The sequence below is a fragment of the Amblyomma mixtum genome, chromosome 5 (assembly GCF_055824585.1).
Source record: "Amblyomma mixtum isolate Tamu chromosome 5, ASM5582458v1, whole genome shotgun sequence".
NCBI lineage: Eukaryota > Metazoa > Arthropoda > Arachnida > Ixodida > Ixodidae > Amblyomma > Amblyomma mixtum.
The window spans coordinates 187,097,992-187,112,153 of NC_143016.1; the positions used below are offsets into that span (position 1 = coordinate 187,097,992).

General features: G+C 48.9%; 1 protein-coding gene across 1 annotated transcript; it reads right to left on the reverse strand.

Annotated features, from left to right (window-relative positions):
- Positions 1 to 388: 388 nt before the first annotated feature.
- On the reverse strand, positions 389 to 2,568 carry LOC149345150 (uncharacterized). The gene has a single exon (XM_089542730.1). The coding sequence runs from the start codon at positions 2,555 to 2,557 to the stop codon at positions 977 to 979; it is 1,581 nt and encodes a 526-aa protein (XP_089398856.1). The 5' UTR covers positions 2,558 to 2,568; the 3' UTR covers positions 389 to 976.
- Between the last annotated feature and the right edge of the window lie 11,594 nt (positions 2,569 to 14,162).

A 14,162-nucleotide genomic window follows, 5' to 3' on the forward strand; every position in this document is an offset into this window, starting at 1 on the left:
TATTGGATAGTCTTTTTAGAACGTTGTTAAACCACGGTGATTGGCTATTACACCGCAAAATTCTTAGCGGCACAAATGTATTAGTGACACGTTCAACAGTGTCCCTAAACATTTCCCAGTTAGTGTGGACAGAACGCTGTGGAAAATCTGGTAAATAACTGTTTAAGAAAAGAGCTAATTCACGATTAATAGCATCAGAGTCCGCCCGCTTGTAATCTCTAATTGACTTGAAGATGTTCCGGCGATTAGGAATATTAATTTTTACATCGAAATGAAGCAAGGTGTGATCACTAAGACCAGGTAAGTACGAGATTGAAGCGATAAGATCCGGCGCGTTGGTTAGCACAAGGTCTAAAACATTGGAAGATGATGGCGTGACACGAGTTGGCTTAGTAACTAGCTGCGAAAGGTTAAAGTCCAAACAGGTTCGCAAAAAGTTATTGCATTCGGTAGAAAAGGGGCGAGGATACGGCGACGTATTAGCCCACACGATACTGGGATAATTGAAGTCACCAGCAAGAAGGATTGCCGCGCCCGGATAACGTACTGAGATCATGTTAAGAGCATCATGCAAATCTTCAGCGAAAGTTGCACACGAAGACGGGGGACGGTAGCATATGCCCAGAATCAGTTTCCTGAAATGAACACGAAGTTCAACCCAAACCAACTCTAAAGTGCTAGAAAGACTAATCGGTGAAGACACAATATTATCGGCGATGGCTATTAAAACACCTCCTCCACTTCTGTGACCTCTATCAGAACGATAAACATTGTAGCGCTTCTTGCAATCAAACAGTTCCTTGCTCTCTATCTTTGCAGAGAGCCACGTTTCTGTTAGCAATACAACATCGGCATCACATGAGTCGATGACAGAGTTTAGATCTTCCCGCTTTGGTATTATGCTTCTTATGTTTGTGAAAAGAATTGAAAGCGCTGTCTTATCTCCAGTCGCCCGTCCACTGCCCCTCCCGCACCTCTATGGCGAAGCGTGTGGCGAGCCAGAAGCAGCGCGACAAGGGGCCACTAAAGATCCCGGTGGGCCAGCTAGCTCGAAAACGCTATCGTGAATAGGGTCATAGCCGTAGCATTTGTTGTTACAATACAGTTTGTTATACCTCAGCTTATACTTAAAGTCAGCATCCTTCGCGAACTGCACAAGCTTCTTTCTAGCGACACGTGTCTGCAAAGAATAATCTTCACTTACAGTGACCTTTTTATCTTTAAGTTTAGCAGACTGCACTAGGATTTGTTGTTTTGTTTTGAAAGACCGGAACTTCACAACAATCGGACGATTCTTTTCGTCTGAGAACACACCAATCCTGTGTGCTCGTTCAAACATGTCATTCGTAAGAACAGGATCAAAGCAGCCTGAAACAAGGTTCAGTAACTTTTCTTCCGTTTCATCCCACGTTTCGGACAAACTGTCCGGTACGCCGAAGAACAGAAGATTTTCCCTGCGCTGCCGGTCTTCCAGCTCTGCCTGTCCAAGACGTAACTTGCTATTTTCATTGACAAGCTGATCGGCTAGCTCACGCAAAATCCGCAATTCACCGTGAGCCGCATCAGTGGCGGATGATTTAGATTCCACTGCCGACAGTCTCGCGTCAATATCGGCAATATTCCTAATCATAGATTCCTGATTTAGTTTCATTTCATTAATAGAGGCTATTAAGTGTGATTGCTCTAACTCCATTTTTGCGGTCCTTGAATTAACACCTTCTAACAGAGTCAACATGTCGTTGAGTTGTTTCTGCAGAGAATTATCAACAGCGCTGTCTTTGGACCGTGTGGCAGCTCCAGAGCCCGACCCAGGGCCGGGGTTAAGCTCAACGTCCCCCGACAACAAAAGCAGTTGACTAGAAACATCAAAGCACTGGGCGAGCAAAATCAACAGCACTCCCGGGCGTGGGAACAGCAGCAGGCACATATCGCTCGATTTCTTAGCAAACATAGAATAGTTATTACCAACCTGCATGAAGAAACGCATGCCGTGAAGCAGCCGCATGACGACGCTGTTCCCACGCCCACTGAAAGGCGCAGGCCGCTGCAGTCCGTTTTTATCCAGGTGGAAAGGTGATGTCGTGGACGATGCGAGGGACTTGTACGATGGAGCCATAGTGTAGTAGGGTTGCCAGAGCTCTCCGTTTTCCACGCTGCCAACTTGAATGTCGACAGTCACAGGCACAGCCGGAATGGCATCAGCCGATGCCATAGGTCCCGCGCTGAGTTGAAGGATTGCCGTTATCTGCATGAAGAAACGCATGCCGTGAAGCAGCCGCATGACGACGCTGTTCCCACGCCCACTGAAAGGCGCAGGCCGCTGCAGTCCGTTTTTATCCAGGTGGAAAGGTGATGTCGTGGACGATGCGAGGGACTTGTACGATGGAGCCATAGTGTAGTAGGGTTGCCAGAGCTCTCCGTTTTCCACGCTGCCAACTTGAATGTCGACAGTCACAGGCACAGCCGGAATGGCATCAGCCGATGCCATAGGTCCCGCGCTGAGTTGAAGGATTGCCGTTATCTGCATGAAGAAACGCATGCCGTGAAGCAGCCGCATGACGACGCTGTTCCCACGCCCACTCAGGTTAAGCCTGGAGAATGCGAAGCATCATCGTGTCGCGTAATTTGGAGGCGCACAACCACAGCGACGGCGCGAGGTGGGCCCCCGTTTCTCCACTGTCGTGACGTCATCGTGTCACGTGGTGTGACGTCATGTATCACGTGATTTGGAGGCGCACAACCACAGCGACGGCGCGAGGTGGGCCCCCGTTTCTCCACTGTCGTGACGTCATCGTGTCACGTGGTGTGACGTCATTTATCACGTGATTTGGAGGCGCATAACCACGTTGAAGGGCTGAAGTGGTAGCTAAAGTAGTATGCTTCGCATAAAAGCGATTGGAGGATTGGTGGCTGAAAAGCAGAGATGTGGCATAAGGTTAGAATTGTGGGAAACTGTAGGTAAAGATGATGGCGATTCTTAATGAGAATTGCCAACACAGTAAATAAAAAAATAATGAAGAAAGAAAACCTGAGCATTGTGGCAATTGCCACCACCCCGTTTCAAAGGGGGCGCTTCCATCCGTCCGTCCGTCCGTCCGTCCGTCCGTCCATCCATCCTTCCATCCATCCTTCCATCCATCCATCCATCCATCCATCCATCCATCCATCCATCCATCCATCCATCCATCCATCCATCCATCCATCCGTCCATCCATCCATCCATCCGTCCATCCGTCCATCCGTCCATCCGTCCATCCGTCCGTCCGTCCATCCGTCCGTCCGTCCATCCGTCCGTCCATCCATCCGTCCGTCCATCCGTCCATCCATCCATCCTGCGGCAGCGCGACAACCCATTTTGGGCTTTCGGCGCGCACGGGCGCATTTTTTCACGTGTTTGACGGCGTTGGTTTTGTCGCTGTGTTTAGCTCGTGGACGAAAGGTCTGCCATCTGCCTCATGCTTCGAGCGTCTTGCTGACAAGGTCCCGTTTCTCAGCAAGTTGTCTGCATCGGACGTTTCATGAATATTGCCACGTATCATTGTAGTGTTTGTTCGTTCACGCTCAAGGTTGCAAGAAATGGCTGTTATCATGTTCTCGCGACGCGAGAAGCGGCCAGTCTAATCTCGATTGATCGCCGCCATGAAAGGCTGCATCTAGGTTTTTCCAGATTACTGTAGATGATCTTGTCCTGCTATCTGGAAGTTCCCTTGCCGGCTTTAAATCGAGCAATGCCGCGAGCAGCGGACATTCGTAGTTCGACGACCGACGAGCACGTTTGTTGCTTACGCCGCCGCCGAGTGATGCAGTTCTTTTGCGGGCGCAAGTCAGCCCAAATAAATAGCTTCGTTTGCAAGCCTTGTTGCTGTATTCCTCATCGCTGGCCTGCCGTCACTACAACGTGACATCTGGTGGAGGTGCTGGGTAGCTTTCCAGGTACCGGACAACCCCTGCAAGTCGTGACGCCAGCCCTTTGAGTTATTCGCCGGAAGACCTGACTCCAGTCTACCACGCAGCCTCTGGAGCCTCCAGCCATGACTTACGCCGCAGCAGTGCGCCGTCCTGTACCTCGACGACGAGACCCAAGCCCCTATCGCCCTTAGCCAGCTGCGCTAGAGCGCCGGCCTCTCGCCCCAACTCGCCCGTCCTACGAGCGTCGTACACGGCCGAGGAAATGTGTCGAGTGGAGAACACCCGACCAGCGCCGCCCACAACGCTTCCACTGCAGAGAAGCCGGTCACATTCTCCGGTACTGTCCATACAGGAGAATGGGCATCCGAGGGTTCCCTTACGACGCTCCACGACCCCGACCCGGCCAGCGACCAGCCGAAATCGTGGATTCTTTGCGTCGGGAAGGATACTCATCGCCGAGCCACCTATCGCGTTCTCCGTCGCCATCGTCACCGCGCTAAGTATCTCCTAGCCGTGGCTACGCAGTGCGTGGACACTTCCCCAGCCCCTGAAGGTTAAACTCAATAAAGCAGCCTCTGGAGGTGAGGTTGCTTCTGAGCGCAAGAACTAAGATCCTCCATCGATGAAAACAGAAGACCATGCCCCCTACGATGACGACGAACCTTACGACAACGACCACCCCTACGAAAACGACGACCCCTACGAAAACGACGACCCCTACGACGACGACCACCCCTACGACGACGACAACCCCTACGACGACGACAACCCCTACGACGACGACGACCCCTACGACGACGACGACCCCTACGACGGCGACGATCCCTACGACGGCGACGATCCCTACGACGACGACGATCCCTACGACGACAAATATGACGACAAAAACTACGACGACACGGCCAGACTTGAAGCTTTAACCGCTGCCCTTACACCTTATTAGGAACGCTAAAGGACTCTAAGTTCTCGAAGCATTCTCCGTGTTTAATTTCATTTTAAAGCATCGAGACGATGCCTCTTTGGAAGGGGGGTAATGCCACGTATCATTGTAGTGTTTGTTCGTTCACGCTCAAGGTTGCAAGAAATGGCTGTTATCATGTTCTCGCGACGTGAGAAGCGGCCAGTCTAATCTCGATTGATCGCCGCCATGAAAGGCTGCATCTAGGTTTTTCCAGATTACTGTAGATGATCTTGTCCTGCTATCTGGAAGTTCCCTTGCCGGCTTTAAATCGAACAATGCCGCGAGCAGCGGACATTCGAAGTTCGACGACTGACGAGCACGCTTGTTGCTTACGCCGCCGCCGAGTGATGCAGTTCTTTTGCGGGCGCAAGTCAGCCCAAATAAATAGCTTCGTTTGCAAGCCTTGTTGCTGTATTCTTCATCGCTGGCCTGCCGTCACTACAACGTGACAATATTCGGCTCAGAAACTTGTGTAGTGAAGCTGCGCATATCATTTTGTGGCTATGGTGTACTGTTGTGTCGCTTTGCTTAAACGCGTGAACGAAAGGTTTGGCAAGTGAAGTAATTTACGCGGCTGCCTCATGCTCTGCGCGCCTTGCTTACATGCTTGTGACGACGAACACCACCACCAGTAATGTGTACAAACTTCAGCGTACTCAAGAGAATGGTGAACTTCACTATCCAAAGTCGTTGTTTCTGGCTCTCCTGGAAACGATTTCCAGCGTTTTTTGAAAATGCGGTAAGTATCTCCCACGATCGAAAAAATTCGCGGGGGCTTAGCTTTGGTTAAGCCTGGTAGGTTGCGAAAGCGAAAGTGCAGCGCCTCCAACTGAAGGAACGCAGTGCGCATCGTCTACAGGTCACGCGTGGCTACCGGCCGCCGCTGCGCGACGACTCAAAGCATCTTAGGTAATTTTTTATATTTTGTTTTTGATCTTGTTGCGACTGAGAGAAAGAAAACAATCTACAGCTGGTATGACGTCACAGCGGCAGTAGCGCCACAGGTGCGCAGCGTGGCAAACAAACACCGTAACTGCAGCCGGGCTCTCTGAAGGAGCGAGTTGGTCCCCCATAATCTACAGCTGGTATGACGTCACAGCGGCACTAGCGCCACAGGTGCGCGGCGCGGCGCAACTGCAGCCGGGCTATCTGAAAGAGCGAGTTGGTCGCCCATATTCACTCCGCTAAAGGTCGAACATAACTGCGGCCGGGTCACGCGAAGGCTTGAAAGTGCGAGTAGTATTGCTTTCGCAATAAAATTCTCGAAGCCTTGCAACTAATCTTTGAACCACATCTTGAAGATTCCCTTCCTGTTTTGTCCTGAACGCGTTGACAGAAGTCACACCAAACGCTAAGCACATGTGATTTCTGAGGAGTTTCTCCGATTTCTTCTCGTCAACTACGGAAAGAAATTGCCAAACCAAAATTACCCGACTTGCTTCCTCCACAATCCAACTCGACAGCATATTTCAGTCTGTAACGAACAATATTCGGAACTGTAAGTAGCACCACAGTGATGTTTATGTCATTATACAAGCAGTGCCTGTTATTTTTTTCTGTTCTTTTAAGTATGTGAAACGATGTCGGAGTTTCAAAGAGCAAAGTATCTTTCTGATCTGGCGTGTTCCGCGCAGTGAGAACAGATGGCACATATACATTTGAAAGTTTTCAAAGGGCAAGTGCAATTGTTTCCTTCGTACATTTCCAAGAGCCGACAGAGTCTGCCAGGCTTGAAAATGAACATAAATATTTCATAACCCCGGTTTCTCAGTGAAATATCTTGCCTCACTTTTACTCTTGTTCAGTGCTCGGAGCAGCCGTTGAGCAACATGTGCAAAGTATTCGAACCAGCGCGCACCGAGGGGTACATTTCAGCAGCTTCGTTAGAGCTGAGAGGGCCGGCTCGCAGCGCCCCCGGAGAGTTGCGGTGATAGGTAGCAACTGCCCCTCATGCGCAGGCCGTAAGGGAGAGCGAGCGAGCGGAGACCGGCCGTGGTTAGGCTGACCTTGCTCAACTCGATCAACCGCAGTCGGGTGGATACAATGCCACCTTCTCTCCCCCCCCTCCCCCCTCCCGCACCTACCCACCCCGACTTCGCCCAAGATGGGAGCAGCTGGACAGGTCTGCTAGGAGCAAGGGGTGAAGCGTCATCGTACAGCCGGACTTGATGCCGTACGTGCAAACAGTAGCGCACTGGATCCGCGAGATACGCTGGGAGCAGTACGCTGCGGGAGATGCGATTCACTACTGTCATATACATGCAAATGCGTTTTGTGTGTACCTCCCGAGGATTGAACCTGTGAGGCCTATTGTATCCGATGAAGACGCATAAATTCGTTTCCACGGATCGCACCTTTAAAAACCGTGTTTCAGAGTTGAGATCCTTTGTTTGAAGTATGAGCCCGTGCGTTCGTGCATTACCATTTCAAATACTTTCGCAAAAGAACAAATCAGTGACACAAGTCCAAAATTATCCCCATCACAAGCATTGCCAGACTTGAATACAGAAACTGCTACTGGCAGCTTCAAACGAAAAAAAAACACCAGTTCGCAAGGTTAACTTCAACATATATGACGAAACAGTATCAAAAATTCCAGCGGATCCATTGATTATGAAGCTGGGATTTTCATCGACTCCCGTTGAAAGTTCTGATTTAATTAAGCTCTTGAACTGCCAAAAGAACATCATGCTCAGCGACGCTCATAATGCCAGGCAGTCAGCGCTGTCTTCAAAAGTGATAACAGCACTTGTGTTATCCGGACGAACAAAACAGGACTTCAAGGATCAGCGAAAGCTTGGTATACGTCTTTCTGTTTGAAACAGATCCCATCATGTTTCTTTAGCACCGCACCTTATCATTTCTTTACTTCCGCACTAAAGCACCAAAACTGTCAGCTTCTGTCTTAGTGTTCTGACCGAGAAGTTTGTGTATTAAGCTTAATCGCGTGCAAATGATTATTTCAATATTGGTCTGCATAATGAATATATTTTATATAAATACAACTTTCTAATTTTACAAACAGTTTGTAACACCGCTGTTTTTTCTTCAAGTAACGTCTCAAATCGCAAGAAAACCATGAAGGGAATTTAAAATTCCTAGGATGGCTTCTTGGTATTTATTTGTTCGCTATTCCCTTACAAGTGATGCCAATAGCTCAACGACTGATTCAACATTCTGGATCTCAAAGAATCGAGGCCAGTCGCAATTCTGGTGTTCATTTTACAGCGCATCTAAATTTTTCTGGGAAGTACCTCATGCACTGGACGAAAAGACAAAAAGAATGGCAGATGTGAACTTTGAATGTTCAGAAATCAATTTTTCCCCCTAGTATCCAAAGAATTATCCGTGAAAACGGCAGGATCCGTATTTGGCGCAAAGTAATCCCAGCCGACGAGATAGTACGAACTGTCACCTGTTGGAAGTTCCAACCACAAACATTCTTCGTGCATGTCGAGGTTTGGTCTTCTAAATGCGCTTAATAAACAACAGACGCTATCAGAACACCACCCACCCACGTGTTTAACCAGCTCAGAATGCATTCTGCAGGTATTGAAAACCACTTGCTCGTCAGAGAAACAGGAGGCACTTGCACTCAATGAGTCTATAGCCATGTTTCCGTCACGCATATCATCACTCAGATTAGTATGCATTCGCGAAGAGCATTTCCCTTTTAGTTCGGAGCACTCTTCTTTTTATATTAGAACTTAATTTCTTGTGCCATTCTAGGATATGATTAGACCACCATTAGGATTACTCAAAGAGCCGGGAGGAATACAGGTTTCCACCGGAAGGGCGAACTACGCAACCATATAAGGACACGCTTGAGGTTTGCTCCCAAGTTCGAACACATTCCCATCCAGAGAAATATGGAAGGAGCAATACGTATTCTACCTCGTTTTCAGTATTGTACACGTAATAACCTTGTCCCCTACCTACTATATCTGCCAAAGTTCCTGTATGTCCGACGCTGTTGTACAGCTGGATTCAGGCGGGAAACAAATAGTTTTTTTTTTTTTTTGCTGGTAGTTTGGGCGCTTCTTTAAGCTTCGGTGCTTAGCTGTGCCAAACGACGCTCGATGAGGGAAGGCTGGCTCACCGTTTTGGTCGGCCGTGGCAGATGAGTATGTTCGTACTGAGAAAGACGCCTGAGACGGGGGTCAACTATTCGTGGCAGCGGAGTTTGTCAGCACAGCAGACACGTACTAGTTGCGACATTCCAGACAGTCGATGAGCGAGCACTCAGGCCACTCACAGCCTCGGGCAGGAGCGCAAATCTCGGATCGAAGCTGTCGCACCTCAGCGCACTTCCATTCGACTAGCCATATTTTTTTGTGCACCATCACAACCACACTCGACCAAGCACTGAAGGAAGCGGTGCCTTGAAGATCGCGGGAAGAGCGAACTGCCTCGTGGAGTGTTCCCGCGCTGCCGGTATTGCAGATAAGCTGTGTTGTCGAAACATCGCGCTGTATCACGCAGGTAACACATCGTCACTTGTAGGTCCCGGATTCGATAAGCTGTTCCTCGGCATGTATGATGATGCATTTGCAGTGAAAATGCTGCTTACAACACGCACGACAATAATTGCTGCCTACCACGAATAGGCTGGGAGCAGCACGCACATGTATCGACCTGCGTCGGGCGCCATCTTGTTCGATATGAACGTGAGCAGCCCTGTTTAGAGCGTGCCGACGGAGCGCTGCGGAGCAAGTCGGTGCGATCTAACGTTAGGCTCTGGGTTTGAGTTATGCGTCCCGTGCGCATGCGCGGCAGAAACAGAGGAATGCCTGCTCATCGCTTCCTTGTTCAGCCCTCGCCTCGCGACATCGTCTCGCGCCGCCAGGGTGCGCTGCCTGCATTTGTGCCATTGTGACGGTGGCGAGGTCGTCGACATGACGCCGTGTTTCACGGGTGTGCGGCCTAGGAAGCAAGCGCGTGTGATAACGGACGATCGCGCATTTCCGCGTGCGCCCCACTCGACGCGGCCATAATAGACACTTTAAGTTGGCCGTACGGAACGGCGTTACGTACGCAGGAACGTTGCGGGTCGCGAGTGCGCATGCGCAGAGCGTTCCGTACCGCTGGGCCGCTTGCGTACGTACGCACGCATCGTGTCGTTGCGTGCGTGCGCTACGGGCACGTTACGGGTTGCGTTGACAAGATGGCGGCGCCCAGCTCGCCCGCTTAGAAATATGTCGCCGCTGCATTCTCCGACGGGATAGCTCGCTCAAATGGTAGCGGTTTGCCTTTATTTCGCACACTCTCACCCACGCGTAGGGGTATAAGTGATACACTGTAAGAAATGTGTGTGAAATGACAAGTATTTTTACGGAAATTTTCTGTTGTCATACAGAGAATATGTGATTTGCGCCCTTAACAGAAACACGTTCACGGAAAAGAAAGTAATTTTCTGTTTTTGGAGCCGCAACACCCCCATTTCACCGAACGTTGGTGACGTGGCACTGCTGTTACACAAAAAAAGTGATCCGAAAAACCTTTGCAGCCTTTCATCAATCACATTACATATATTTTAAGCGTCAAAAAGTTTCTACGGGAAATATTAGCGCGCAATATGTGAAGCAGTCGTATTTGCTGCGTTCCTGCATTCATCCATTGACGGCATTACACTGTAACGGCATGGACGTGATGAGCGGTCCCGTGAACTAGGATTATACCGGCGTGCTGTGTCCGGGATTTTCACCAATAAGACCGTCCGCACACAAGGTGAGTGTTGCACATTTTTACCGTTATAAATGATCCGCTTTTTGTGGTCTTTTGTAAGTCTTGTTGCGGGCTTGTACTGCTGTTGAAAAGGGCAGTGAAAATAAATCGTCTGAGGACGTTGGAAAATCTTGAGTGGACGGATAGCTTTAATTACCGCAACAGATCTCAAGACTCGCAGTCTCCCCAACTTGTTTTGAGCGTCCTAATGCACTTGAAAAGAATCAAGAACACGCCTGCGTTTGCGTGGAGAGCGAATGCTACTCTTTCGAAATAGCGTGGCCGCCACAGCCGCTTCACCGCCCATGCGTCACTGCTTCTTTACTGTGTCTCACTAAATGTGCACAGCGCGCGGAAGAGGGAGAATACAAGCGAGAAACACGGAAGAGTGCTATAGTTTGCGAGAAAATGAAGTGTGCACAAATTTTGCTTTGTCTGCAGATATGCACACTTAAAAGAACCGAGTGAAAAGCGCTTGAAATTTTAGGCCAGGGAAGTACGCGATTGGTTAGCGGAGGAGTGCGTCAGAGAGCGCGGGATTTTCAAATTCGTTTCTCGTCCAAGGAAGGATCACAAGTGTATGTTGTTTCTTTTTATTTTTATTGATTTTAATTCCTGCAAGTGTAAGTAATGCAATAATTGTGCTTATTTTGCAAGATTTAACATTGTGATATTATTTTTGGGCCGAAATAGCGTTGCACGGCTCAACGCAGTCTTAAAAGTTTCTACACGGGCGTTTCAAATGCAGAACTTGCGCTGCCACAGGGAAGTTTTTCAACGGCACTGATGTCATTCGAGTCGACATTCGAGATTTTTTAGCGCCTTCGACACGCTAGCTCAGTCCGGATCCTCCAATGGCAATCGCCATTGCTTCGGCCAGCCCGTGGAAGAGGTCAAGGGAGGAGTAACTTTATGAAAAATGGCCAAATTACACAGATTAAAATACAGAAAAAATTAAACAAGGGGGAGGGGTGTTTGGATTCCTAGGCTAGTAGGCGCAAGCCACCGCCCGATGCAACCATCCAACCATATCCGCCCGCCCACCACCGGGCCGCGCGTCTGCTTGGCCTCTGTGGCTGTTGAATATCTGCTGTTTGCGTTTTTCTGAAGATTCTTTAGCAAATACTTCGTGTACTTTTAGAAATGGGCGCCTCGAGATAACAGTGCAGCATTCACTACGCGAGCGCGAACTTTCCGCAGCAATGCGCCGATCACGACGACTGCGCACCTTTGTGCATTGCTTGCTTGAGATAAAACGCAAGCTGCGCTTTATATCTTTGGCATTGGTTGTACCCTTGCTTGTTTACGCAATGCGATAATTCTTTAGGAAGCGCCGATGTGATCGCCCTGGCAAACACACGATAGCCAGCTGTTGTTGACATCGCTAGTACCAACGTTTCTCGCTTATTGTCTCTGCTTTCGCCGATGTGACCAACACTTGATTTTAAATCGATTTATCTTGAAGTATGTTCATTGACCGTTCGCATTAATTTGGACGGCCTAATTTATTGCCCTCGAGTGACGCCGGCGACGGTTGCCGGCCGCCTGAAGTATTGCTCGGTGGTATTTGGGTCACATCGGCTCGCCGCCATTGATTAAAATTAAATAATTTGGCAATCCTGGTGAGTTTTGGTGAGTGTTGAGGTGTGCACATATGAAATGTAATCGCTTGCTTTTCTTCTTTCTAATACTGATAAAGTAGAGACAAGCGCAGCTACTCGGGCCATCGCCTCAGCGTGGGTGTTGCTGAGCCGCGGATCTGCTGAGGACAGGTCGGGTGACCGTTCGGTGGCCGGATTTGTTGCTTTCGAAAACACACTACAATGATATGAGGTCGCTGGTCGTGCTGGTGTCGTCGGTCTACGGGAGTGACCGGTGTGCTAGCGGTGGTCTTCCGACCACCGACGTCCGCGTCGTACGCGCTGAAAACGAGCGAACGAACAGAAGCGAAACTCGACGGCAGCAGCACTATTGTAAAACGGCGAGTGAATGCTGAAGCTTTTAAAGCGAAAGCCTTTAATGCCTCAATACTGCCGTCGGCAGCCATGTCGGCAGATTTGCCCGCGTTTCGGCGTCACTACTTGAAAAGTAACTGAGTCGAGGCTGGGAATCGAACCAGGGCCTTTGGCATTTGAAGCGGAGACGGTACCACTGGCGCATCTATTGAATGCATCGGTTTCATATATAAAATAGACGGAACGAAAAATAAAAATTAGAAAATAATCAATGAAAATAATTAGAATAGGAACAAAAATAAAAATTAAATGAAAAATATGGAAAAATAAAAATAAAAAAAAACAAAGAAAAGAAACAAAAATAAAAATGGAAATATAAACTCATAGTTTTTCAGCGCAACGGCACACGGCCAAAGAAAGGAAGCAGGAAGAGAAGGACGAACACAGCGCTGACTGTCAACTGTTTATTTTTGTGGACGTACACACAGCTTAATACACTCAGACCAGCGCAGGCGCACACCGTGCAAGGTAACCAGAAAAAAACTCTTTTCACATCTTTATCGCAAAAACTTTGATAGGAACATCTTTTCTGCGGCATACAGATGAACTTATGTTTCGCTGACAAATTCTGACCCTGCTCTCTGAATATATGCCTCTATCGTTTCACGGGTTGTTTTTGATTTGCTTGTGCTCAGAATCCGTACTCCTGAAAATACCGGTGTACAGTCCTTGCAAGTAGCGCAGTGCTCGACAAGGTTAGCACCTTCCCCATTCCTTTAGGCTCTTGCGTGCTCCCTAAGCCGGTCGTTGACGCAGCGCCCAGTCTGCCCGATGTACGATCTGCCACCCGTCAAGGGGATGTCGTGCACAACGCATGTGGCGCATTCTGCAAAGCGGTTCACGTGCCTCTTTTTACACCCAGGTTTTTTGTTTTCACCTGTGATGCGTCGGGTCAACTGGCCAAGCTTCCGAGGGGCTGACAGGACGAACGGCACGTTGTGCCGGTTTGCCACCTTTTTGAGGCCATGGGAAACTTTGTGCACGTATGGCATCACTTCAGGCCTTACTTTAGCCTGCGGAGGGGTTGCCTCCTTGCCAGGCTTCAACCTCTTCAAGAGCGCTTCTGCAATAGCGACAACAACCGACCCAGGGAAACCGGCGGCCTCAAGCCTAGCCAATTGTTTCCCGAAACTATCTTGCATATCATGCACACATGATTTTCGGAGTGCAGACTCTAAGCACAGTTAAGCGATCCCTCTCTTCACCATTTTAGAATGGGATGAGTTATAAGGAAGAAGCTCTTTTTGTGCTCTAGGCGAGTAATACCAGCAAACATGCTTATTGGTGAACCTATTCTTAAATCCAAGAACTTGAGGCTGTCTTCATTCGGGAGCTCGTACATGAAAGTGAGCCCCCTGCAATGATTTTCGAAGTCATGCAGTACACTCATAAGTGTATCCTCATTAGGAATGGCGCAATGTTTGCTGAAAACAATTAAAAAATTGTCCTCGTAACGAAACACTTTTGTAAGAATTTCACTCTTAAAATGATTAAAATGATCATGCAAATGGTGATCAATGCACGCTAAAAAGATATCACATAAAACCGGGGCA

Coding starts and splice junctions, on each gene's coding strand:
- LOC149345150 (XM_089542730.1), bottom strand. CDS start 2,557: ATGCGGCTGCTTCACGGCATGCGTTTCTTCATGCAGATAACGGCAATC.